The sequence below is a fragment of the Gymnodraco acuticeps genome, unplaced genomic scaffold (genome assembly GCF_902827175.1).
Source record: "Gymnodraco acuticeps unplaced genomic scaffold, fGymAcu1.1, whole genome shotgun sequence".
Lineage (NCBI taxonomy): Eukaryota > Metazoa > Chordata > Actinopteri > Perciformes > Bathydraconidae > Gymnodraco > Gymnodraco acuticeps.
Window position 1 is genome coordinate 248,200 of NW_022991431.1, and position 24,044 is coordinate 272,243.

General features: G+C 43.1%; 1 protein-coding gene across 7 annotated transcripts in view; it reads left to right on the top strand.

Moving 5' to 3' along the window:
- Positions 1-247: 247 nt before the first annotated feature.
- kiaa0513 (KIAA0513 ortholog) overlaps positions 248-24,044 on the top strand; it is a 42,915-nt gene continuing 19,118 nt past the window's right edge. For 3 of the 7 annotated variants that reach the window (XR_004566866.1, XM_034195847.1, XM_034195852.1), the window contains exons 1-10: positions 249-359; positions 573-679; positions 3,230-3,327; positions 12,322-12,942; positions 16,456-16,555; positions 16,838-16,911; positions 18,518-18,588; positions 18,950-19,157; positions 19,255-19,295; positions 19,435-19,507. Coding sequence is in view for 6 of the 7 variants with exons in the window: in XM_034195847.1 (XP_034051738.1) it covers positions 12,647-12,942; positions 16,456-16,555; positions 16,838-16,911; positions 18,518-18,588; positions 18,950-19,157; positions 19,255-19,295; positions 19,435-19,507 (863 nt within the window). In the remaining variant the exon portion in view is untranslated. Of the gene's footprint in view, positions 360-572; positions 684-3,229; positions 3,328-12,321; positions 12,943-16,455; positions 16,556-16,837; positions 16,912-18,517; positions 18,589-18,949; positions 19,158-19,254; positions 19,296-19,434; positions 19,508-24,044 lie in introns of all 7 variants that reach the window. The other 4 variants (XM_034195850.1, XM_034195849.1, XM_034195853.1 and 1 more) reach the window with 4 other exon arrangements.

Genomic DNA, 24,044 nt, shown 5'->3' on the forward strand with positions numbered 1-24,044 from the left:
GAACATCAACAAGCCTTACCAAATCCTTTTTACAATTCAGACAAATGTATACATATGTATTGAGTTAAGTGAGAGGAAGGGCATTCATTTCAAAAAACAAACTCTAGAACACTTTCACAAAAATAGAATTTGTTTTTACTCGAGGTAAGACATAAATTAGCATGCATTTATTGGTGGAAATATCCGGGCTGTGAACGCATCACCACGGCTCATTGGCTGTTCTACTTGGTGACGTCATTGGGTCCCCCCTCAACTTGTCATCCTATTTTTGCGCGTGCGCTCTCCGACCACAGCCACCACATCATTCAGCAAAAGCTACGCACAATACCAGCCGCGAGGACAGCCTGCTTCTCCTTCATGTACGTACAGCTGCTACTTATGTTGTCTCATAGAATACCAAACTAAAAACTCGGCTCTTATTGTTTTACGACTCTTCACGGATTTCCCGCGGCTCACAGTTCCCTTTACAGGCACACCACGGGTACATAGCGGAAGGGTTGTTGTCCTTCTCTTATCCGGTCTTTTATTGTTTGATTAGAGTTGTTTTTATGTTTATCTAACTTTACGTGCAGGTACATGAGTGACGTGTGTCTGTTAGCATGAGCATGTGAGGTCTGAACAGGAAGCTGTGCTCACCGCTGCTTCCGGCCGCCCAGCTCACTGTCAACACAGGTTTAAAGTAAGTAAGTAGATTTAGTACTGTACTTTAGTAAAATGTTCTGGGACCTTTACTTAAGTCTTTAAATGTTTTGATACTCCACTACAATTCAGCTGTAAATTGTGTACTTTTCCTCCACTACATGTATTTAGTACCTTTAGTTACTTCACAGATGTGGATGAATGATGTGAAATCTAATCAAGTGTTGAATCAGACTTTAGTTCCACCTGGAGTAAATCCACCAGCTACCCTGCAGTATACAAAGTCATTCAAACTAGCTGCACCTTTACCAGCTTTGAGAACACTTTCATGATCAATCATTATAAAACATATCATATATATTATTCTGACATGGACCAATCTGCACCATGACTACTTACGTTTGGGTTAGCCCTATAACTGAATACAATGAGTACATAATAACTATAGATAGTGAACACTGCACACACAGAAGATAGATCGGTACTAATTATGTAGTTAAACATTTAGCCTTAAGCCATTTCACACACCCATACTACACTTTTATATCTGAATTCACACAATTTAGCAGGTACTTGTTTGGTTGCCTAGAGATCTTCTAAGGGCTATATTCCAGTTAAAGAGACCAACATGACAACATATAAGATAAGGTGCACTTTATTTATCACAGATCTTAAACATTGAATATAAAATAAATACACAAATAGATAAAATGAATTAAAAAAATGATAGAGGCTCTAGGTATTTTGGTCGATAGCTATAGATTGTGGGGGAAATTAACCTTTTTCCTCTCAAGGGCCATTTCAATGTTTTCAACATCCTCCGAGGGCCGTACAAATGATTGACCTCATCTTAAAGATACTAAAATCACAGCCCATTCATTTGGCCTTTCTTTCATGCTGTGCAAAGAAAAAGCAACCTCTTAGTCCAGGTATCTTGCCATGACTCACGCACGCACGTGCACGGTGTGGCGTGACCACCAACACAGAAAGATATGGACACAAGATGTGTGCCAATGTTTTTAGTTTCCTATCCATGTGGACATGATGATTGAAGTGGGGGGGGGACCTAACCTCCCCTGGGGGGGTACGGGGGGCATGCTCCCTCGGGAAGAATTTTTTTTAAATGTTGAAGTTAAAAGCATCAATCTGGTTCACTTTGAGAGCAACATTAGTAACCAGATAAGTTTAACGCTTTTTTTTTTACTATTTTATGGTAGATGTAGTGAATAAGTCAACTGTTACATTGCTTTCCTATTTGCTGACATAATGATGGAGTGTGTCTGTTTTTCTGCAGCCATAGATAAAGTGTGTCCCCTGAAGACAGATATAGTGTTGTTGTGTTAGGAGTGTTGGCTGCTCTTTCAGATTACATCTGTAACCGAGTCCCTTAGCTGAGATTCTACACCTAACTTATCTGCTATCAGCCACTTCTGCTTGCCACATTTTACAGCATGTGATGTGAGGTTGTGCAGTTCAGCTTTCACACTCTTCACTGTCGTTCTGTGCTGCTCTGTATCCTACTTTAAAGTTCAATTATTAAGGTATTTATTTCATAAAACAAACATTATAACTGACAGTGGTGTTGGGAAATGTTGTTCAGTCAGAATAGGAATGTTTTATCCTAATCACAGTCATACAAAGCTATGCCCAAGAACAGTAGGTACTAAGTGTTGGTGAAAGAATCTGTTAAATACGATAGCTGCCCCTGGTAATGCCTGTAATCAGGTGACATTCACAACCATTGTTTCTGAGATAGCCCAACCTGGTTTAGGTCCACGAGAAGAGGCTGGGGCCAACATCCCTTCACTGAGAACACTTGACTCCGTCACTTCACAGCTGCTGTAAACGGGTGATGGCCCTCCGCTTGACGATTGCTATCCCACTATCGCTTCTGAGGCTGATACTCGTTGGTTTACAGCGGTCTTGGAAAACAACTTGGTACAATAACACAGGCCATGGACCTACTGGTTTTCGCTATTATTCCTGTCAGTAATATCAGACTTTGTTATATCGAAAAAGTAAATTGCTGAGCACTAGTAACATAACAGCACAGCATGTGAAGTCGAATGGTCAGACAAATTGTAAACAAACCTAGGAGATGAGTCAAACTTAAAGAGAGCTAACAACACCCAATTATTACCTCCCAGCACACATTACAGAATTACTCCGGTTTCAGCTTTGACTGTTAATGTTTCTTGCCTTGTAATTTGTATTTCTATGTACCCATGTTCAACTCTTCCAGCTCTTTCTGCATATGTATCCAAAGTATCAAAAGAAGCAAGACAAAAGATGTACTCACTGCTTATCTTTCAGATTCTACCTCCTTTGGGTTGAGCTTTGTTTAGGATAGCCTGAGAGAGCTCTTTAGGTAAAGAACTAGTGGCCTGAGAAGAGGACTTTGAAAGAACCTTGCCCCCATGCTGAATTAATATTCTATAATCCAGTATCTCACATGAAAGCAAAGCTGATTTATATCTGTGCATTTGCTGCATGTTGCTCTTGAGGCAGGAGACGGAGATAGATTAGCTATAAAACACCACAAGGGGAACAACGCCTTTCTCATATTTTGCTCAACTGTTGTTTTTTCCAGACGTCTGTGCTGAATAATATTTCCTGGGGGTGGAAGAGGCTCAGGGATATAACGGAGCTGTGTGAATCATGCCAAGTGCAGCACACACTGAAGATAAGGTGAGTGACGACAGAGTCCTGAGGCCTGTACTACGAAGCAGGATTTTCGCTTGGCAAGCTAACTTCCTGGATTTCCGGTCCTACGACGCTGGTTAATTTCTTAGCGGGCTAGATAACTTGTGCTGAACGGCTAGCCTGCTCCGGAGCAGGATTGGTTCCAGGATAAGAGATCAACTTCTTCTTCTTCTTTGCTTTAATGGCGAATCGCTTCCACTTGGAGCATATATCGCCACCTACTGTTGATTTATTTAATGTCCATGTTAAATCCTTGTCCTCAGACCAGTGTTTTTGAGAAACTTGAAGATCGGCTTATCAGTAAATATCTGTATAAACTGCCCATATTGTTCATGTAGAACATTGTTCACGTAAGCCTGCACATTGATTTTATTTTTCATTGAATGTAACCGTTTCAATAAGGATACATCTATTACAGGTTGAGGTAGAAACCATAGTGGAACAGCTGATAACAACAGTGTGCCGAGTTTAAAGCGATCAAGTCATATTACAGGAGAAAGGAAATACAGTTTAAACTGCCGTTGCAGGAAAGACGGCCGGCCAAATCACTGACTGTGAACATGAAAATGAATAGAATATCACCTCCCATCTTCAGAGCAATCTGACTATCATAACATTAGCGTTAAGAAAGCTTACTTAAATATCTGCCACAACATAAGTAACCGGATCAGAGTGACATTACGTAGCCTACAGTCCGCGGCACTGTGAGTGCAGACGTCGATGTGTCCCATTATCATTCATATCACATCATAATGTATCATATATGTCCTTATCTGAGTCAGCTGAGCCGTATCTGGCCGTGCAACACTCAGTGTCACATACTGTATGCAGAAGTATTATTTTAAGCAACACATTAAGTTGACGAAACACTCGAGACAAATGTAATTAAAGTCAGATCGTGTCTTAGACGGGGCAGTGATATCATAAACCTGTTAATGTACGCATTCAAACACTTTTTCTGTTACCAGCTGTATTCACCTTGCAGGTGCAGCTCTGTGGCTTTTATCCTGGATAAAGTGTTCATACTTCCTGAATGAAAAGTCAACTATAATATTATACATATGAAGAAGTTAAACTTTAAACATCCATAACTTAAACACTTTATCCAGGAGAAAAGCAACATAGCTGCACCTGCAAGGTGAATACAGAACGGCTGGTAAAAAAAAAAGTGTTTGAATTCGTACATTAATATATCACTGCCCCATCTAAGACACGAGTGGATCTGACTTTAATTACATTTGACTCGAGTGTTTCGTCAACTTAATGTGTTTTAAATAGGGCTGTCAAGTTAACGCGTTAATAACAATTAATTTACTATAATAAAAAAATGTAACGCCACTAATTATTTTAACGTGCGATTAACGCATGTGTATTTGTCCTTGGCCCGCCCCGTAGTTTCAGAGCCCAAAGGCTTGTCGTTGTTCTTGTTAGTTGGATGGTGGGAGATTCTAGCGAGAGATATGGATACATAAAAGGTGTTTTAAACAGCAAGCCAAGCACACAGCTGATGCTGACAGCCCCGATCCTGCCGCTCGCTTGTGCTTTAAAGTTTACTGGGGAGACTCCTGGACAACAACAGCGATAGCTAAATGGGGGGCTACAGCTTAACATTGTGGAGGACGAGGGGCTGCGTTAGATAATTCGGATCGCATCCAACGTGTCGACTGCACATCACAGCGCATTATTTTGACCCACAATGGGAACTGCAGTCTCATGCTTTGACTGTTATGAAGACAGAGGAGCGGCATTTCGCCGACAACTGTAAACAGGCTTGTCTGTTTGAGCAACTGGCTCAGTGCAGAGAAGTAGACAGGATTGGGAGAGAGTATAAGAGAGAGAGAGAGAGAGAGGTTCCAGGTTGTTGTATTGAATGTGTGTGTGTGTGTGTGTGTGTGTGTGTGTGTGTGTGTGTGTGTGTGTGTGTGTGTGTGTGTGTGTGTGTGTGTGTGTGTGTGTGTGTGTGTGTGTGTGTGTGTGTGTGTGTGTGTGTGTGTGTGTGTGTGTGTGTGTGTGGTGTGTGTGTGTGTGTGTGTGTGTGTGTGTGTGTGTGTGTGTGTGTGTGTGTGTGTGTGTGTGTGTGTGTGTGTGTGTGTGGTGTGTGTGTGTGTGTGTGTGTGTGTGTGTGTGTGTGTGTGTGTGTGTGTGTGTGTGTGTGTGTGTAGTGGCGTTTCTAGGTGTACAAAACTGGGGGGGGCAGAAAGAGGTCGGGGGAGAGAGAGGGGGGGGACAGAGAGAGGGGGGACAGAGAGAGGGGGGGAGGAGAGAGAGAGAGGGGGAGTGTCAAATTACATACTGAAGACCACAGGAGCAACACTGTGAGCGCATACATTTACGTACACAGCGTGGGGATGTCATAGTAATGCACCTTCATACATGGAGTAAAGGTCACCATCACAAAGTAATTCTTAACAATAACAACAACCGTAATGCTTTAGCATTAAAACACCATAGACTGTAAATATAAGGAAAACACAGACACTCATCATCGAGGTCACAATATCAATCGATCCAGCAGAGGCAAAACACAGAAGATCAACAAAATATATGACATAAATGAACTTACCAAAGCTGAAGGCTCACTTGAAAAGAAAAGCGGCACGGCGGTCCTTCCTCTGACAGAATGTGTCTATCACTTTGGGGATGAAGTCCTGTAGTTGCTGGATCAACTGGCTTTCAATTGAAAGCATGGCCAATGCGTTAAGTCGCGGCTGTCCCATGGTGTTGCGAGTGAAAGTCTTTATCCTTTTGAGGGTGGAAAAGTTCCTCTCTGACTCGGATGTCGTCATCGGAGTTGTCACTATTATTTTGACCAAAATAACAGTCTCAGCAAACGTTTCCTCCAAGTTGTTCTCGTGAATGGATTTCAACAGAGACAGGGCAGTGTTTCCAGTGTGAAGCTCACTGTGGCGGTAGAGCGTGGTCAGCTCAGACTTCAACTTCTCCTTGTTTCCCAACGCAGGCCACAGTTTCACGGCGCAGTCAAGCTCAGGTGTAGGAAATGACAGGACATGCTGTGGGAAGAATGAGCTGTCAACAAGCTTTGCAGCGATCAAATGGTCACTCTGTGAGAACCTCTGTTCCACCTGTGAGATGACTGTGTCACAAGCCTCCTTCATCACCGGCGCTGTGCTGCTGACTCGTCGGCCTGGCTCGTCTGTTCCATCATGAGCAGTGGCGGCCAATGCATCAGTTTTCTGCCTCATTTTCTGAACATTTTCCTTGAAACGGCAGAGCGCGCTGTTGATCCCAGGTGCATCGATGCTTCGTTTTTGCAGAGTGTTGTATAGAACATCCACTTCTGGCATAAGCAACGAAAAAAACTCCAGGAGCTGCATAAATGCTCGGTCCCGCAGTTTCTTTGACCGCATCCCATCCTGGTTGTGCGCGTATATGCTTCATACACTGAAGTAGTGCATCTCGGGTCTCCCAAACCGCGTTCACAGTTCTGCTTTTAAAGTTCCATCTCACAGCCGGTGGCCGTGGGATGCGTCTCTGTGTTGCCTCTGCAAGAGCTGCAACACGTTTTGGAGCACCGGAGAAAAAAGTGGAAAAAGCAGTTAGATCTGCAAAAAACACCTTCAGGATGCTCATCCTTGCTGAACACAGTTGCTGCAGGGTCAGGTTCAGTTGGTGGGCGTAGCAGTGAACAAACTGAGCGTTTGGGTACGTCTCCTTCATCACCGTCTGTACCCCGCGCACGTTACCGCTCATGACGGCCGCCCCGTCATAGGTCTGAGCGATTAGCTTTTCTTTCAGCTTCAGGGGTTCCAGAACAGCCTTGATGCTGTTAGAGAGACCTACACCAGTTTTGTCCTTTACTTCCACAAACTCCAAAAAACGCTCTGTAACTGTGAGGTCAGGCATAATGTATCGCAGCACAATCACCATTTGCGATTTACAGGAGACATCGGTTGTCTCGTCGGCCTGAACGGCAACAAATGATGTGTTGTCCACTTGCTTGGCTATTTCCTCCCTGTACACATCATACATGCAGTCCAAGAGTTCATTCTGTATGGTGCTTGATGTCCCTTTGAAAACAAGCTGAGCTTCGTACTGCCGTTGAAGCCTGGAATCGCCCTCACACATTGTCTCGAAAATTGACCTGAATATCCCTGGATTCAGAGAGTCCGCCGACTCGTTGTGGCCCCGCAGTGCTGTCTCACATTTCCCACACAGTTTAATACAGGTGATGATCCGACCAAGCACGTACCTGTTTTCTTCCACCTTCCTATTATGAGAATCAATGCCGCGTCTGTAGGCGCTGTCAATCTGAGCTGCAACATTCACCCTTCCAAGTAATCCCAATTTTACGGCATTTTCCAAATGACTGTTGCTGCTCTCATGCTTCATTGTCCTCTCCGAAAGATGCTTTAAATCCTTGTAACCTGTCCTCGACCAAGTACCTTGATCTTCACCAAAAAGCAGGCAAGGAAAGCAAAAGAGGGAATTCTTCTGGATGCTCGCCGTTAGCCATTTCTTTTTAGCAAACCACTCAGCGTTAAACCCACGTTTAACTTTGCCCGCAGTCTGGACCATTTGGAAATCCGGTGGATGGTGGGCACCGAGGCGCTTTACCTCCAGTTTCTCTCCGAGACTAAGTGTCTCAAATGTGTGCTCCAGTAAATGGTCAACTTCATTCATTTTCTTTCAGTTTTTTACTTCTTTTAATCGCTGGTGATGTTAGCTATATGCTGCTCTCTCGTCTCCTCTTCAAACTACACGTGACGTTTCGCAGCACTGCACACGTGAGTACTTACAGCCAATCAATTCTGAATTATGTGAGATGACGTATGGTGGGGATGGGAGCACTATGCCCCTACGGTCATTATTTTTTTGCCACACACATTAAATAGAAAAATACTCTGAGCATGCGCAGTGTAGTTTTTACAATCACCGTTCACTTAGACCAGAGGTGCCCAGTACGTCGACCGCGGGCGACCGGTCGACCGCGGGGGCAATGCTGGTAGATCGCGAGTCATTCATAACAAAAAAAATCCTGTTCCGTTAAAATAGACAAAACAGGTTTTGATCCCTCCTCCCTTGGCCTCCCTGCCACTTAATTCAGGAGTTTACTTGATTGACAGAAAAAGCGACCTATCGCTTTCCAGTCTGTTAACCCAGAATGCAAAGCGATACAAAATCAGTCAAGTGCCGGGAAAACTCAAATTAAGTTAAAGAGACTAACAAGAGACAAACAACAAAATGAGTGCGGGACCGAGCAAGAAGCTAAAGACATACCACTTCCACCCAGAATGGGAGGAAGAATATTTTGTTGTGATGTCACATTCAAAGGTTATTTGCCTTATTTGTAAAGCAAGCGTCGCTCTGCCAAAGAAAGGTAACGTGGAGAGGCATTATCGGAGTGTTCACAAGGCATATGACAGCGACTTCCCTCCGAGTAGCGAGTTGAGAAAGAGAAAGGTCATGTATTATTGCTACACAAATATTATCTCGCAATCTTAGTGTCGCCAACTCGTTTCTAACATGCAAAAAGACAAACAAATGTCGGTGTATTTTCGATCTTTCCAATCGAGACGAGATCTCTCCCCCGTCTGTGCGCGAGGGGGCGGGGCAGTTTACACACACGCGGCTGCTACAAGCAGCAGCACACGGAGGAGATGGCGGAGAGAAGCGCTCCAAGGTGTGGTTAAATGTTACCCGTCTTGAGGTGGACAATGCTCCTTGCCAAGAGAGTTCAGCATGTGAGGGCGGTAACACGAGCAATGTGTCTAAACATTTAGCAAAAGTGCACCACATCCAGACGGAGAAATGCACCGGGTTCGACTGTCTTTCTAGCAGCTCTGCAGCCCCATCCACGAGTAACGTTTCCACGTCAGGTGTTATGTATGCTAGCAGCAACACACGCAGTTAACTCCATGATACAAACATGGGTTAATGATTATAGGAAACTGAGTTACTCTTTATTTTGTTAAAGTTTCAGCTATTCTGTTCACAGTTCTGTCATCAGATTATTTAATACGATTTGTTAAAACATTGTTGTTTCTTTTGATGTGAAATATTATTTATTTAATTTAAATAAAAAGCAATGTTAGTTTTGTTCACAATTTGTTAATTTAATAATATATGTATTTTTGAATCAAGTATTCATCTTTATTGTCTTCATTGTTAGTTTCCACATGCCTAAAACAACCTCAAGCTAAATCTAAAAGTTGATGGCTAAATAAGAGGGTTTGAGAAATTGTGCAAAGCATACAGTAATAGTTCGAATAGTCGATTAGTCGTTTCATTAATCGATAGATTAATCGATTATCAAATTAGTCGTTTGTTGCAGCCCTATTATCCCATGTATAAATAAAACGTGTTATTCAGCAACCCTTGCAATTTGTGATTTTATTTTTGGTTGGTAGACCTCGGTGATCTGGTCATTTCAAAAGTAGCTCACCAGCCCAAAAAGTGTGGGCACCCCTGACTTAGACTGTGAGAGGGAGAGGCAGGATCGCTTTTTGTCCCACATGGCTCTAAACAGCTCAAAACAGCACTCTAGACACTAATTAGAAGAACACAGACTACAACAGAAATGTACAGACGAATCAGATTATTAAACATGACCTTAAAATATATTTTATATGTTTTTTTATTTATTTTTTAGTATTTTTTTGTAATCATTATTTGTAATACTTTCTTCTGACACTAGGTGGGGCTGTGCCCCACCTGCCCCTAATGACCCGCCGCCACTGTGTGTGTGTGTGTGTGTGTGTGTGTGTGTGTGTGTGTGTGTGTGTGTGTGTGTGTGTGTGTGTGTGTGTGTGTGTGTGTGTGTGTGTGTGTGTGTGTGTGTGTGTGTGTGTGTGTGTGTGTGTGTGTGTGTGTGTGTGTGGTGTGTGTGTGTGTGTGTGTGGTGTGTGTGTGTGTGTGTGTGTGTGTGTGTGTGTGTGTGTGTGTGTGTGTGTGTGTGTGTGTGTGTGTGTGTGTGTGTGTGTGTGTGTGTGTGTGTGTGTGTGTGTGTGTGTGTGTGTGTGTGTGTGTGTGTGTGTGTGTCAAAAGTTTGGACACACTTTCTCATTTGAAGTTTTTTGAAAGTATTTTAATTGTTTATACATTGTAGATTTATACTGAAGACATCAAGACATATCAAAGAACACATATGGAATGATCTAGTAAACAAAAAAGTGTTTTAAAAAATCCAGAATATGATTTATATTCTACTGCAGAATGCTGTGGTAGCCATGCTGGTTAAGTGTGCCTTGAATTCTGAATAAATCACCAACAGTGTTACCAGCAAAGCCCCCCCCCCACCACCATTACACCTCCTCTTCCATGCTTCACGGTGGGAACCTGTTAGGGAAATCTTAGACCCAGTCAATACGGTGGAGATACACAAGTCAGAGTGATCAAACAAATAAATGGTGAAACAAGCAGAGTTGTCTTTCTGGTTATTTATTTGAAGCTTCAAGACACAGGTCTCACAGAGTATAGGATAGTCTGCAGGAGTGTGCGCAGTAGTAATAAAATAGCAAAGCTTATATACAGGAAAGGGCGGGAAGCTCAGAAATCTGTCTTCACACGGTCTCATATTGTTATTAGACACCTGTCCTTGAGCTGTAGATAGTATAACGGTTCTCAGAGTATGGAAGTTCTTGTGAGACTTTGTGTGAAGAGGAGTAGTCTCAACATAGTCTGCCAAATCAGCTCTGTGGCCTTGAAGCGCTTCGGAATAAAAACCCTCATTAGAGTAAGAAGAAAGAACAGCACATCTCAGGAAATGGTATAGGTGTTTTAGACAATGTTTTGAGAAGCATTTGGTTTAAGCATATAAGGTATGATAAAAATGTCCACTACAAACCACACGTGCAGAAACCATCCGCTCACCTTCTCTGCATCTCACAGACACGGCGGTTGGAACCAAAAATCTCAAATTTGGACTCATCAGACCAAAGTACAGATTTCCACTGTCTAATGTCCAATCCTTGTGTTTCTTGGCCCAAACAATTCTCTTCTTCTTGTTGTTCATCCTCAGTAGTGGACCTTTGCAGCAATTGGACCATGAAGGCCTGATTCACACAGTCTCCTCTGAACAGTGGATGTTGAGATTGTCTGCTACTTGAGCTCTGTGATAATTGATGTGGGCTCTAATCTGAGGTGCTTTAATTTGTGGTTTCTGAGGCTGGTAACTGATGTATTTTTCCTCTGCAGCAGAGCTAACTCTTGGTCTTCTTTTCCCGGGGGCTCCTCATGAGAGCCAGTCTCATCATAGCATTCGATGGTTTTTGCGACTGAACTTGAGGATAAATTCAAAGTTCTTGACATTTTCCGGATCGACTGGCCTTCTTTTCTTATAGTGATGATGGACGGTCGTTTCTCTTTACTGAGTTGAGTGGTTCTTGCCATAATATGCATAATTATGACAGTAGTCAAATAGGGCTTTCCCATTAAGAAGGCAAGTCATTCCACAAATTGACTCTTGACAAGACACACGTGTTAATTGAAAACCATTCCAGGAGATAACCTCATGAAGCTGACTGAGAGAAGCCAAGAGTGTGCAAAGCTGTCATCAGGGCAAAAGGGGGATACTCTGAAGAATCTAAAATAAAAATCATATTCTGGATTTTTTTAACACTTTTTTGTTAACTAGATAATTCCATATGTGTTCTTTTATAGTTTTGATGTCTTCAATATTAATCTATAAAGTAGACGTTTTTTTAAATAAACAAAGACCATTGAATGAGAAGGTGTGTCCAAACTTTTGACTGGTACTAAAGCCAGTTGAGTAGCACTTGAAATGTTTTTGCTCTATGAAACCTGATGTACTTATATGATTCTGTTTTCAAGTTTGTATTTTGTTGGTCGAACGCACTTATTGTAAGTCGCTTTGGATAAAAGCGTCAGCTAAATGCAATGTAATGTAATGTAATACTATATTATATACTATACTATACTATATAGGCACATGTACACTAAATATAAACTGAATAAAAAAGGTTGGTGATGCTGCTCATTTTCTGCTTTGTCTTTCCCAAGGACGCAGTGGGTGTAAGAGCTCTCTCGATGTTGGCAAACTCGCAGTGGGAAAGTCTGCTAAATTAAAACCCATTAAGGACAGGTGACCCTTCTAACTAGCACCTACAAATGTGACCACCCTGATGTTCCTGCAGAACACTCAAAAGCTCATGCTAAAAAAACCTGTTTCAAAACTAAAAGGAAAAGGCATATTTCCAACACGGAGGGTGTAGCAGTGGACAACTTAACAGACTTTGCCCTGGCCTCGGAGGCCACAGCTGTTCGCATTAAAGGAGGCCAGCACCAAGGCCATACAGACATTTTCTCCCCAGAGCAGGCTCCTTCCATGGAATTCCAGCAGCAGCCATTACTGCCAGAGCCCACATCGCCGGCCAAGCCCAGCTCCCAGCAGCAGCCCCCAGAGGAGGGCCACAATCACAGCGATGCCACAGAGTCGGCGTACAGCGGGGACGACATGGAGGCGCCCGCTCACATGGGGGGGCCTGCTCACATGGGGGGACCCGCTCACATGGGGGGGCTGAGGCGGTCCTCGTCTTCGTCTACTCACAGTGGAGAGGAATCTGACAGGGTGGAGAGGAGGCACTTCATGAAGGCTTATGTGGAGAAGGTGTTTCATGGAAAGTAAGGAATATTTATTTTATATAAGAACTCTATGTGTACTTAAATAACTTGGACTCGAGCAAGTTTTCTCTGGAGTCTGATGTCCTCTATCCTGGTGTGTGCACCTGCGAGGCGAGTTCACGTATCGGGCCCCGCTATTCCAGTCTAAAGATGTCTAGAGACACACCCCGCATGCTGCTGTATGCTTTCACACATTCTGCTTCCACATTGGAAAAGAGCAGCGCAAAATGCTCGTTATGTGGAAACAATATTGAAGAGAAGGCTCCGTAACACATTACTCTAAGGATCGAGTTCAGACATATAGGCTGTCTTGAACACTATCATCAGAGTAACGTGATCTAATCAATAAATAAAGATTCAGCCGATAAAGAAAGCACATGGCTACTTAACATGCAGAATGACGTAATTTTGCATGCTAAGTAGCCATGTGCTTTCTGGGGCTTAATCTTTATGGTAAACCGATTTAACCGTAAAAGTTCCTTCAAAATAAGAGTCCCGATCTTATTACTATCAAAATAAAATAAAAGTGCAAAACTACAGCAGCTATATTTCAACACATATATCCACGAAGATTAATACATGAAGACTTGTGACTCGGACTTGACTTGGACTCTTCTTAGGAGACTCAGACTTGGACTCGGACTCGAACACAGGTAATGATGACAACGTTTTCATTGTTACCAAGGTGGTTGCTAGGGACGCTGCTATCGATATTATTTCTGTTATGTTGTGTACCTGTTTAATGGTGTTATCTTTATTGCTACCCCCTTCCCCGTCAATTGATAGTGTTGGTCCACAGCGCAAACGTATTTTAACAAAAATACGCATCTAAAATTGTGGCATAGATACGTTATTTTCCCCTGTGCAATTCTCCATTTACTCAACAATAACACATTATTATCCTTGTGTTTATTTATTTGTTTGATTAATAAACACAAGTTGGAGTCCGTCAGGACCGAGGGTCGGAGCAGCTCATTTGCTTTACAGAATATTACACCGGGAAGTAAGTATTCTCTCAGCTTCGCTTGACAAACCCCGTGATAGTCCTCAAGCTCTGTGATTGGTGAGTGTGTTCCGAGGGTTACGCCGAGTGTCGAACAGCACTTGAAATGGGATGGACCCACGGCAGACTGTCCAACACTGGTTTCAACGGGTCCACCGCGTCCCCCCCCCCCCCCCCCCCCCCCCCCCCCCCCCCCACCCCGTCCCCAGAACTACACATGCTGGCTATTGTGTTTCGCAACATGTTCTCTATCTATGGCATGTCTCTACTGGGAGTTGTAGTTTTAAAAGAAGTTTTCGTATTTCCCATAATAAGAAGTTGCCAGTATTAAACTGTGTACATCCCTGGAGGTTTAGGGGATAGGAAACACTCAAATTTAAAACATATAATTAATAAATGGGTGAAAATTGCTTGTGCCCATAATGGGCAGCATTACCCACATGCCAGCTAAGGTCAGAAGAGCTTTATTTAACAGCTGGTCTTATGTCTGTGACCCCTCCTGTTGTTAATTGATGAGCCTGAAACATGCACTTGTCAAGGTTCAGAGGCACATTTTGCAAATATGGCAGTAGCCATCGATCAGCTTAAGATAAGATATACTTTATTGATCCCAAGTTGGAAACATTTGCGTTACATCAGCATGTGTAACAGTTGTAAATATGCAGTGGTGTTTATTTGTAAATCATTTAGTATAATCACACACATTTTGTGTTTTATATTTAATAATTCTGTGTTCTTTATTTATTTGTTCAATCATTCCTCGTGTTTGTCTAGAAGTCTTCTCATCAGGGCTCTATAAATAGAGAACTACGGCAGATATGTAATATTTAATGCAGCCGAACCGTGTATTACAATGCCGTTATGTGCTGACTTTCAAAGAGAAAAGCAAGCACACTCGGAATAAAGTATTATTTTATCTTTTAAAAATGTTTTCGGTCTGTTTCCGGTATTTGTTAATGACGATGTGCTGTGAGATGTGAGACTGGAATTGCACAGGGGAAAATAACGTATCTTTAGATGCGGATTTTGTTAAACTAATACGTTTGCGCTGTGGACCAACACTATACATTGACAGGGAAGGGGGTAGCAATAAAGATAACACCATTAAACAGTTACACAACATAACATCGATAATAATATCGATAGCAGCGTCCCTAGCAACCACCTTGGTAACAATGAAAACGTTGTATGGACACAATTTCCTGAAGTAATCTTCGTAATAACTAGCAAACTAAAGATCATGTACATCCACTGCACACATCATCTGAAATAACAACTCATATTTCTCGCATCAAATGACATCAAAACGCATTTTAATGGCCAAACTAACTTTAAAATAGGCATTTCCCTCCGAGAATAAAACGAAGTTCGGCCATGGTTTTTTTTTCTGCAGGGAGAAATTTGAAGATCACGTGACTTAGACGCCAGCCATTGGAATGAATGGTGAAAAAAAACGTAGGGATCTTACAATTTCATAGGCGTTTTTGTAGAAATACTACGTCCTACGTTGTGGACCAACGTAGTTATTACACGTTTTTTTGTGAGACTGGGTTGGCATTTCCCCACTCAGAGATTGCCAAGGGGTCCAACAGACTCACAAATATTTGACAAGAAATTCAATGTGAACAGGATGAAATGCTAAAAAGCAATTGTAAATATCTGGTTTCCTTATGTTTTGCATTCCACAGACATTTAATGAGCTATTGCACTTTTCTAGCAGTTTTGCTGCAGGCCTGATCAGGGGGGCATGCCGTCCCATCCTACAGATAGCAGACCGACTTCTGTATGTCATAATACATCTTGTCTAAAATGTTTTTTTTGCCATGCAATCTCGAGGTGTGCAATCTCGCTGTGATGACCTACAGCTTCCTACCAGTTATATTTAATGAGAAAACCCTGTTAGTGAATTTATGTCTATCAATTCCTATCTTATGCCTTAGATATGTCTTCATTGTGTAGTATTGGCTGTAGTGTAAAAATGTGCTGTGCTGGATTTTACATCTTTGCATTCTTCTCTCTGGATTCAGGTGTTTGTGTTAGGCAAAACAAATGTTTGTCATCCCCTACTTTGCACCTTCGCTTTACATGTCTGCAATACATGTTGGGCGGGGATTGGGAGGTGATGACTCCTCCATTCACAATGTATTTAGTGGCAGGGTCCTTTGGTCTGTGGAGGAATGTTTCAATGTTGGTTTCAGTCATGTGTATCCTCATCTTAGCTGCAATGATGCCTGACAGGACAGGACCTTCCATGTTGTGCAGAGGCAGGTTATTCGCAGGTAGCTGGAGGGAATGGCTCCCTTCTGGGGGTCTTTCCTTGGTTTAACCATTCTAGGGGGTCCTATCTCTCAGCAGCTGGTGCAGTTGTGCTGCGTATTATCCATTGACTTGCAGTCAATTTGTGTATCCATATAAACACTTAAAATGAGCTCAATGATGCAATCATAAACGTAATGTGCACGTGGCGCTTTGTTTAACTTCAACACAAATGTTTGACCATGTTGTCACAGGGAGGACTTTGACCAGGAAGAGAAGGCTCGTTTTGGAGAGCTGTGCAGTGGAGAGAATGGCAAAGGCAGGGAGTGGTTTGCCAAATACGTCAGCGCACAGGTGAATATGGGTAAAACATTAAATGGTAGCTAGTCTGACGTCATATGTGACCTTTAAATGGTAAATGACAGCATTCACCTATTCTCACACACATTCATACAGAGGCAAAAATAACTGCAATATTCCAAATGCATTAGACAAGGAATTACAGCTTCTTGTTGGACCCAAACATAACATTTAATAAGTGAAAAAAGTCTACATGAATGCAGGAAATGAAATGGTCTTGTCTTTATGCTGAGCCTTCCTGAACAAGCTTCTAACTCTGTCTCACTGTTTTCACAGCGCTGTCATTCCAAGTGTGTGAGTGAAGCAACCTTCTACAGACTGGTGCAGTCATTTGCAGTTGTACTGTTTGAGTGAGTCTACATGTGGTTGACTTTGTTGAGACTCACTGTATTTTTCGAATCCTATTTTAAGGATAAGGCCGGTAATATTAATATAGTTCTTGGTTGTTTGCTTTCCTCTTGAAAAGACCAACATTTAAAATGGCAAACAAATTATTCTTAATACCAACATAACTTTAACAGGTAGAAATAGTGAATTTGTTGGGGACTATTTGCAGTGGTGGATTAATACACATTGGGTGCTCTAATGACTATATAGGACAGAAGCACAGTGTCAAAATAAACTAAGTCAAAATAGACTCTGGATACACAGAAATCCCTGATTAGTAGCATCAACTCATCGTGATCAAAATGATTGATTGATACAATGTAAAGTCTCTCACCTACTCTTCTTATTGAATAAGCTCCAATAAATGACATACATTCCAGCAGTGAGGTTATGACAGCATGATCTCTAAAGACTCTTTAGAGGTTTCTCAATACTCTAATTTCCCCTCCTCGACTCCTATCCTCAAGACTTAGTCCCGCCCGCAGGAGATGCGAGCGGAGGACTCGAGGAGGGGAGCCAAGGAGAGAGGAGGGGAAGCAGCAGGCGGTTAGAGAAATGAGAACTCCTCTCCTCTGAGCGGTCATTTTAAAGAGACGTCCATCAATGATGACAGGAGGCACAGCAGCCCTCTGTCTGATGGACAGATGTGTTCATGACCACTTATATATTTACTTTTAATTAATTGACAGTGCGGTATAATGAGACAATAACAGGCTACAGATGCGGACATATACACACACACATATATTTAAATAAATATATACAATTTAAAGTACGAGAGCACTCTCATAATAACGTAACACAATCAGAGACTGGATATACCCCCCCCCCCCTCTCTCTGGAAATTACGGGCCAAAAGTTGTATTTACAAGTATTAAAAGTAAGCATAGGACACCAAACCAACTGAGACCCGTCTGTCCGCCGCATCTACGCACTGTACAACACACACACCTACACACTGTACAACACACACACACCTACATACTGTACCACACACACACACCTACACACTGTACCACACACACACACCTACAGCTTCTAAAGCATATCAGGCTACAGCCGTTGTGTATTTTATTATGTGAAGCACTAAATGGTTTTAGGAAAATATCGACTCTTTGTTTGTAGATATCTACTAAACTAAAGCAAATAAAGAGAGTAGGCCTGTTATACTGAGTGATATATATTACACACTGCTCTGCTTTCTGCACGGACCTCACAGCTGTTCTCTCTGGAAACATCGCGTCACGATGAGAGCAGTTTCTAAAATAATATCCAGGGGATGCATGCAGAGCTGTCATTGGCTGAGATAAGTCCGGCCGTGCGTCACGCCTCCACTGTTCCCGGAAATGCATCCGCGGAGGAGCCGTGGAGGAACCATCAGTGTCTCCTCGGTTATAGCTCCTCCAGAGAGCCTCCTCGATGCTCGATGCTTGGTCCTCGAAGTGCATTTAGAGAAATGAGTTGTCCTTCAACATGGCGCGCTGAAATCCATTTCCGGGTCACTACCGGAGGACCGAGGAGTTGAGGAGGGGAAATTAGAGTATTGAGAAGCCTTCCTTGTGTTTACAGATGTTACCAGATGGATGACTACAGCCCAGCCAAAAACCTCATGACTATGTGCTTCACGTACTACTACAGTGGTAAGGTGTAATGAGTTTACATCTCAACTTAATGACTTATTATCTTAAGATAAGTTCCTCTATATATTTTGAAACTAACACATTTTTTTAAAGATAATTAGTCATTATAATGACCAACCAGATATTAGTTTTTCATCAAAAGACAACATTTCTTTATTTTTCTTTGTTACTTTTTGGCAGCAAATTTCAGACTTAGCCGACCACTTACATACACAAAAACCTATAGAACACACAGGGAAGGGAAACTCCCAAAAAAACAAATGTTGATGTTTAAACACATCCTCCTCTTGGGCTTTTAAACATTGATTCCATATACAGATAGATGTCATCATCTGAACCTCTCTTGTCTTCTCTTGTTCAGGGAAGTCCCAGCCGTCTCCCTCCGAGCTGTTGGACCGTGGTAGTCCTCCAGCCGCTGTAGACTCCTACATCAACAAGGCCAACTCCTGGCTTTCTGTGAAGAAGGATGCAGCTGAGCGCCTCCTCAAAAGCTCATCCAAGAATGATGTGAAAGGCTTCTTTGGAGGCCTAGAGAACAAGCTGAGAAGCTCAATGGCTCCTAAGACTGAGTGAGCAAATGCATCCCCTCTTTTAAATTATTTTCAGTCAGACGGTCAAATAGTATTCATTACTTCTTCTTTTTCGTAAACACATTCTCCTTTCTAGGGATGGGGAAAGCCCTGTCGAGACAAAACCCAAATCACCAGGTACAATGCATAAAAAATAGATGTGTTAAATGTACTGTATAGCCTACCAGTGCAAAAGAAGCTTTTAGTTCTCCTGCTCCACTTAATCAGTAGAAATGTATTGAGATGTACCAGTACTGTATGTTCTCTTCCTTACCAGTGTCTGAGGCTCCAGAGGAGAAGAAAGGAGAGAAGGTGTACCTGTACATCCACCTGAAGCAGCAACCCATCTGGTAAGCTGAGCAAACTCACATAGAACACATACAGGAGCTCTTAGCTTCACCATGTCCTGTCATTTTTATTTCATTTTTTCATATACACTTTAACTTCTATAAAAGATATACATAAAAAAAAGTAAACAAACAGTCAATCGTTAAAAATGCTGGTTTATGCTTGATCTGTGTAGGGGGAACCAATGTTTCAACGCACAATTAACATCAGGGAGTGGCGAAGTGTGACTTGCCACAATAATTACATTTTCCTCTGGTTCCTGTGTTTCAAACATGTCAACTGCTCTCTGGAATGTGTACACTGATTTATGGGCTTAGATCAGTCTCATAATACACACATGCACACAGAAGGATTCACACTTGTATTTCATTATCCACACTTGTGTTTTTCAATGCACACACAAATGTGTTCCGTTTCATATACATGTAAATCAAATCAAATACAGAAAAAAGTTTTACATATGTATTTTTGATCCACACATATTTGTGTTCCGTTTAAAACCTCTGAACCTACAAACACAAACCGCTTTCTGTGCACGGATCGCTGTGCATTCGTGTTTTGTTTTTTTTAGACTTCCCTGACGGTCACCCGATTCGTACTTGTAATTCTTTCTATCTATAGCCAATCAGATGTCTCCTCCATTCTAAGCCAATCACATGAGCACGTCCCCACGAGGGTATGATGTCTTGCGTTCATGACTTAGCGCTTCATGTACGCATTGTGCGCTGTTCGGAGCTGACAGGTCCATCTCAGTACACCTCCACTCTCAGGACACCTCCACTCTCAGTACACCTCCACTCTCAGTACACCTCCACTCTCAGTACACCTCCACTCTCAGTACACCTCCACTCACAGGACACCTCCACTCTCAGTACACCTCCACTCTCAGGACACCTCCACTCACAGTACACCTCCACTCTCAGTACACCTCCACACTCAGTACACCTCCACTCTCAGTACACCTCCACTCTCAGTACACCTCCACACTCAGTACACCTCCACTCTCAGGACACCTCCACACTCAGTACACCTCCACTCTCAGTACACCTCCACACTCAGTACACCTCCACTCTCAGTACACCTCCACTCTCAGTACACCTCCACACTCAGTACACCTCCACTCTCAGGACACCTCCACACTCAGTACACCTCCACTCTCAGTACACCTCCACTCTCAGTACACCTCCACTCTCAGTACACCTCCACTCTCAGTAGAGCGCCACTTTCCGAACAGGAAATGCACGCAAATACAATCTTTTATATTATTAAGCAGTGACGTGCGGTGAGGTTCATGGCTGGTGAGACACTGACTCTTTCAGAGTCAGATTTAATATTATATTTTGACCTTAATCGAAATATTCGGTTATTTTCAAAAGCTTTTTTAGTCTGATGCTTCGATTCATTTTAAACAGACCGTTCAACAAAATGATACCCAAAGTCTAAATATTGGATTGTTCTTTCTTAGTAAGATCCCATTTTCATTACCAATGTGGTCTTACCTTGACTTGAAGATGAAGTCCATGCTATCCTTCTGGACAACAATCTCTATTACTTTTTTGTAAAAGTCCTCCTTATCTTCCTCTAGTTTCAAAAGTCTAGTTTGTTGTTTGCTTCTACCGTCCCTGCGTAGAATAACAGTAGCAACAAGAACCTGTGGGCTCACTTGCGCCCCCTTCAGTGCGGCAGAGGTTATGGCTGCCTCCCCTGGTGCTTTTTTCATTGCCGTTGTATGATGAGACCAGCGAGCCTTAATATCATATATACGTGAAATAAGTTATTTAGAGACTATGGATGGCGAGGATAAATGTAATAAAGGGATCTACAAACATTACATTGGTGACCTACAGTGAGATGGTGCAGGCATGCGCTTAGGGCCCGCTTTCCAGCCAGTTTCTGTGGGGTGACGCATTCTGAGGTGAGGCAGAGCTCATCTGTGCCTCACCTCACCCCACAGTAACTGGCTTGAGCGCGCTCACAAAATAAGTGCCCGCGTTAAATTAGTGCCCGCGCTCCAGCCAGTTACTGTGGGCTTACGAGAGGCAGAGCTCGTCCCTGCCTCACTCCTCATCGCTACCCGTAGTTGTAGCGGAGCTCGTCAAATTTGCTGATTTTGACTATAAAAAGCGATTGGAATCATACAGAAATCACATTTACAACACAGATCAGTGGAGACATTTTATTATTATTACTATTTAGTCTTTCTTTAGTTGTTTTTCCGTAACATTGGAGTATGACAGGTGAGGCTCTGCCTCCCCTGACTGCACGTCGCTGTTATTAAGGTACAGCGCCACTTTCTGAACCATTAATTAATGCTTGTGCACACAAAACGGCCGGCAAAACCGTTTTAAATGTGTGTTTCTTGTATGGCGAATACAGTCGCTGCTTTATTTGTCTGTATGAAGTTGTTGTGAGTGTAGACAGAGCAGCTACAGGTTAGCCAGGGCTGCCAACACTCACACATTACATTACATTACATTGCATTTAGCTGACGCTTTTATCCAAAGCGACTTACAATAAGTACATTCGACCAGGAAGACACAACCTTGAAGAAAACAGAATCATATAAATCAGGTTTCATAGAGCCAAACATTTCAAGTGCTACTCAACTGGCTTTAGATAAGCCAGTCCTTTATTAGTATATAAGTGCTTTGTTAATAAATCTATCGCTCGAAGTGGAGTCGAAAGAGATGAGTTTTCAGTTTGCGCCGGAAGATGTGCAAGCTATCTGCTGTCCTGATGTCAATGGGGAGCTCATTACACCATCTTGGAGCCAGGATAGCAAACCCACGTGTTTTTGCTGATGGGAACTTGGGTCCCCCTCGCAGCGAGGGTGCAGCGAGTCGTTTGGCTGATGCAGAGCGTAGTGCACGCGCTGGGGTGTACGGTTTAACCATGTCCTGGATGTACGAAGGGCCAGATCCATTCGCAGCATGGTAAGCAAGTACCAGTGTCTTGAAGTGGATTCTAGCAGTTACCGGAAGCCAGTGAAGGGAGCGGAGGAGCGGAGTGGTGTGGGAAAATTTAGGAAGGTTGAAGACCAGACGAGCCACTGCATTCTGGGTGAGCTGCAGAGGTCGGATGGCACATGCAGGTAGACCAGCCAGGAGGGAGTTGCAGTAGTCTAGGCGTGAGATGACGAGAGCTTGGACCAGAACCTGCGTCGCTTTCTGTGTCAACTGGGGACGTATCTCCTGATGTTGTAAAGCGTGTATCTGCAGCAACGGGTTGTAGCAGCGATGTTTTCAGTGAAGGACAGGTTGTTATCTAGGGTCACACCCAGATTCCTTGCAGTCTGAGTCGCGGAAACAACTGAGGTGCCGATGTTGATTGTTAGGTCAAGAGTGGGACAATCTTTTCCCGGAAGGAAGAGCAGCTCAGTCTTGTCAAGGTTGAGCTTGAGGTGATGAGCAGACATCCACTGAGAGATGTCAGCTAGACAAGCAGAGATGCGTGCAACGACCTGGGTCTCTGAGCGGGGAAAGGACAGAATTAATTGGGTGTCGTCAGCGTAGCAGTGGTATGAAAAACCATGCGGGCTAATGACTGATCCGAGCGAGTTTGTGTACAGGGAGAAGAGGAGGGGACCAAGAACAGAGCCCTGAGGGACCCCTGTAGTTAATTGACAAGGGTCAGACTCAGACCCTCTCCAAGTCACCCTGTAGGTACGGTCTTTGAGGTATGAGGTGAGGAGGGAAAGTGCAGAGCCTGAAACTCCAAGTTTTTGGAGAGTGCGAAGGAGGATCTGATGATTCACCGTGTCGAATGCAGCAGACAGGTCCAACAGGATGATGACAGAGGAGAGGGATGCAGTTTTGGCAGTGTGCAGTTCCTCAGTGACAGCAATGAGAGCAGTTTCTGTGGAGTGACCTGCCTTGAAACCAGACTGGTGCGGATCCAGAAGGTTGTTCTGATGGAGATAACAGGAGAGTTGTTTAAAGACAGCGCGTTCAAGTGATTTAGACAGGAACGGGAGGAGAGAGACAGGCCTGTAGTTTATAACATCTGACGGGTTAAGAGTGGGTTTCTTTAGGAGAAGGTTTACTCTTGCCTCCTTGAGACTGTTTGGAAAGTGACCAGAAGTTAGAGAAGTGTTGATGAAATGGGTGAGAAACGGTAGAATATCAGGAGCGATAGTCTGAAGGAGGTTTGAAGGGATAGAGTCCAGAGGACAGGTGGTAGGGCGGGCAGAGGTAATGAGGGTGAGAACCTCACTTGGAGAGAGAGGGGAAAAGGAGGTTAGTGGGTGGGTGGAAGGAGGGTCTGGTGACACAGCGGTGAGTAAAGGTGAGTCAGAAAAAGAAGAGCGAATATCATCAACCTTTTTTTCAAAGTGGGTAACAAAGTCGCTTGACAGAAGTGAGGAGGGGGGGGGGCTTTTGGAGGGTCCAAGAGGGTGGAGAAGATGGAAAATAGTTTTTTGGGATTGGAATAGGAAGATTGGATCTTATCTTGAAAGAAAGTGCTTTTTGCCTGAGAGATCGAAGCAGAGAAAGAGGAGAGGAAAGCCTGATAGGTTAGGAGGTCGTCACAGTGTTTGGA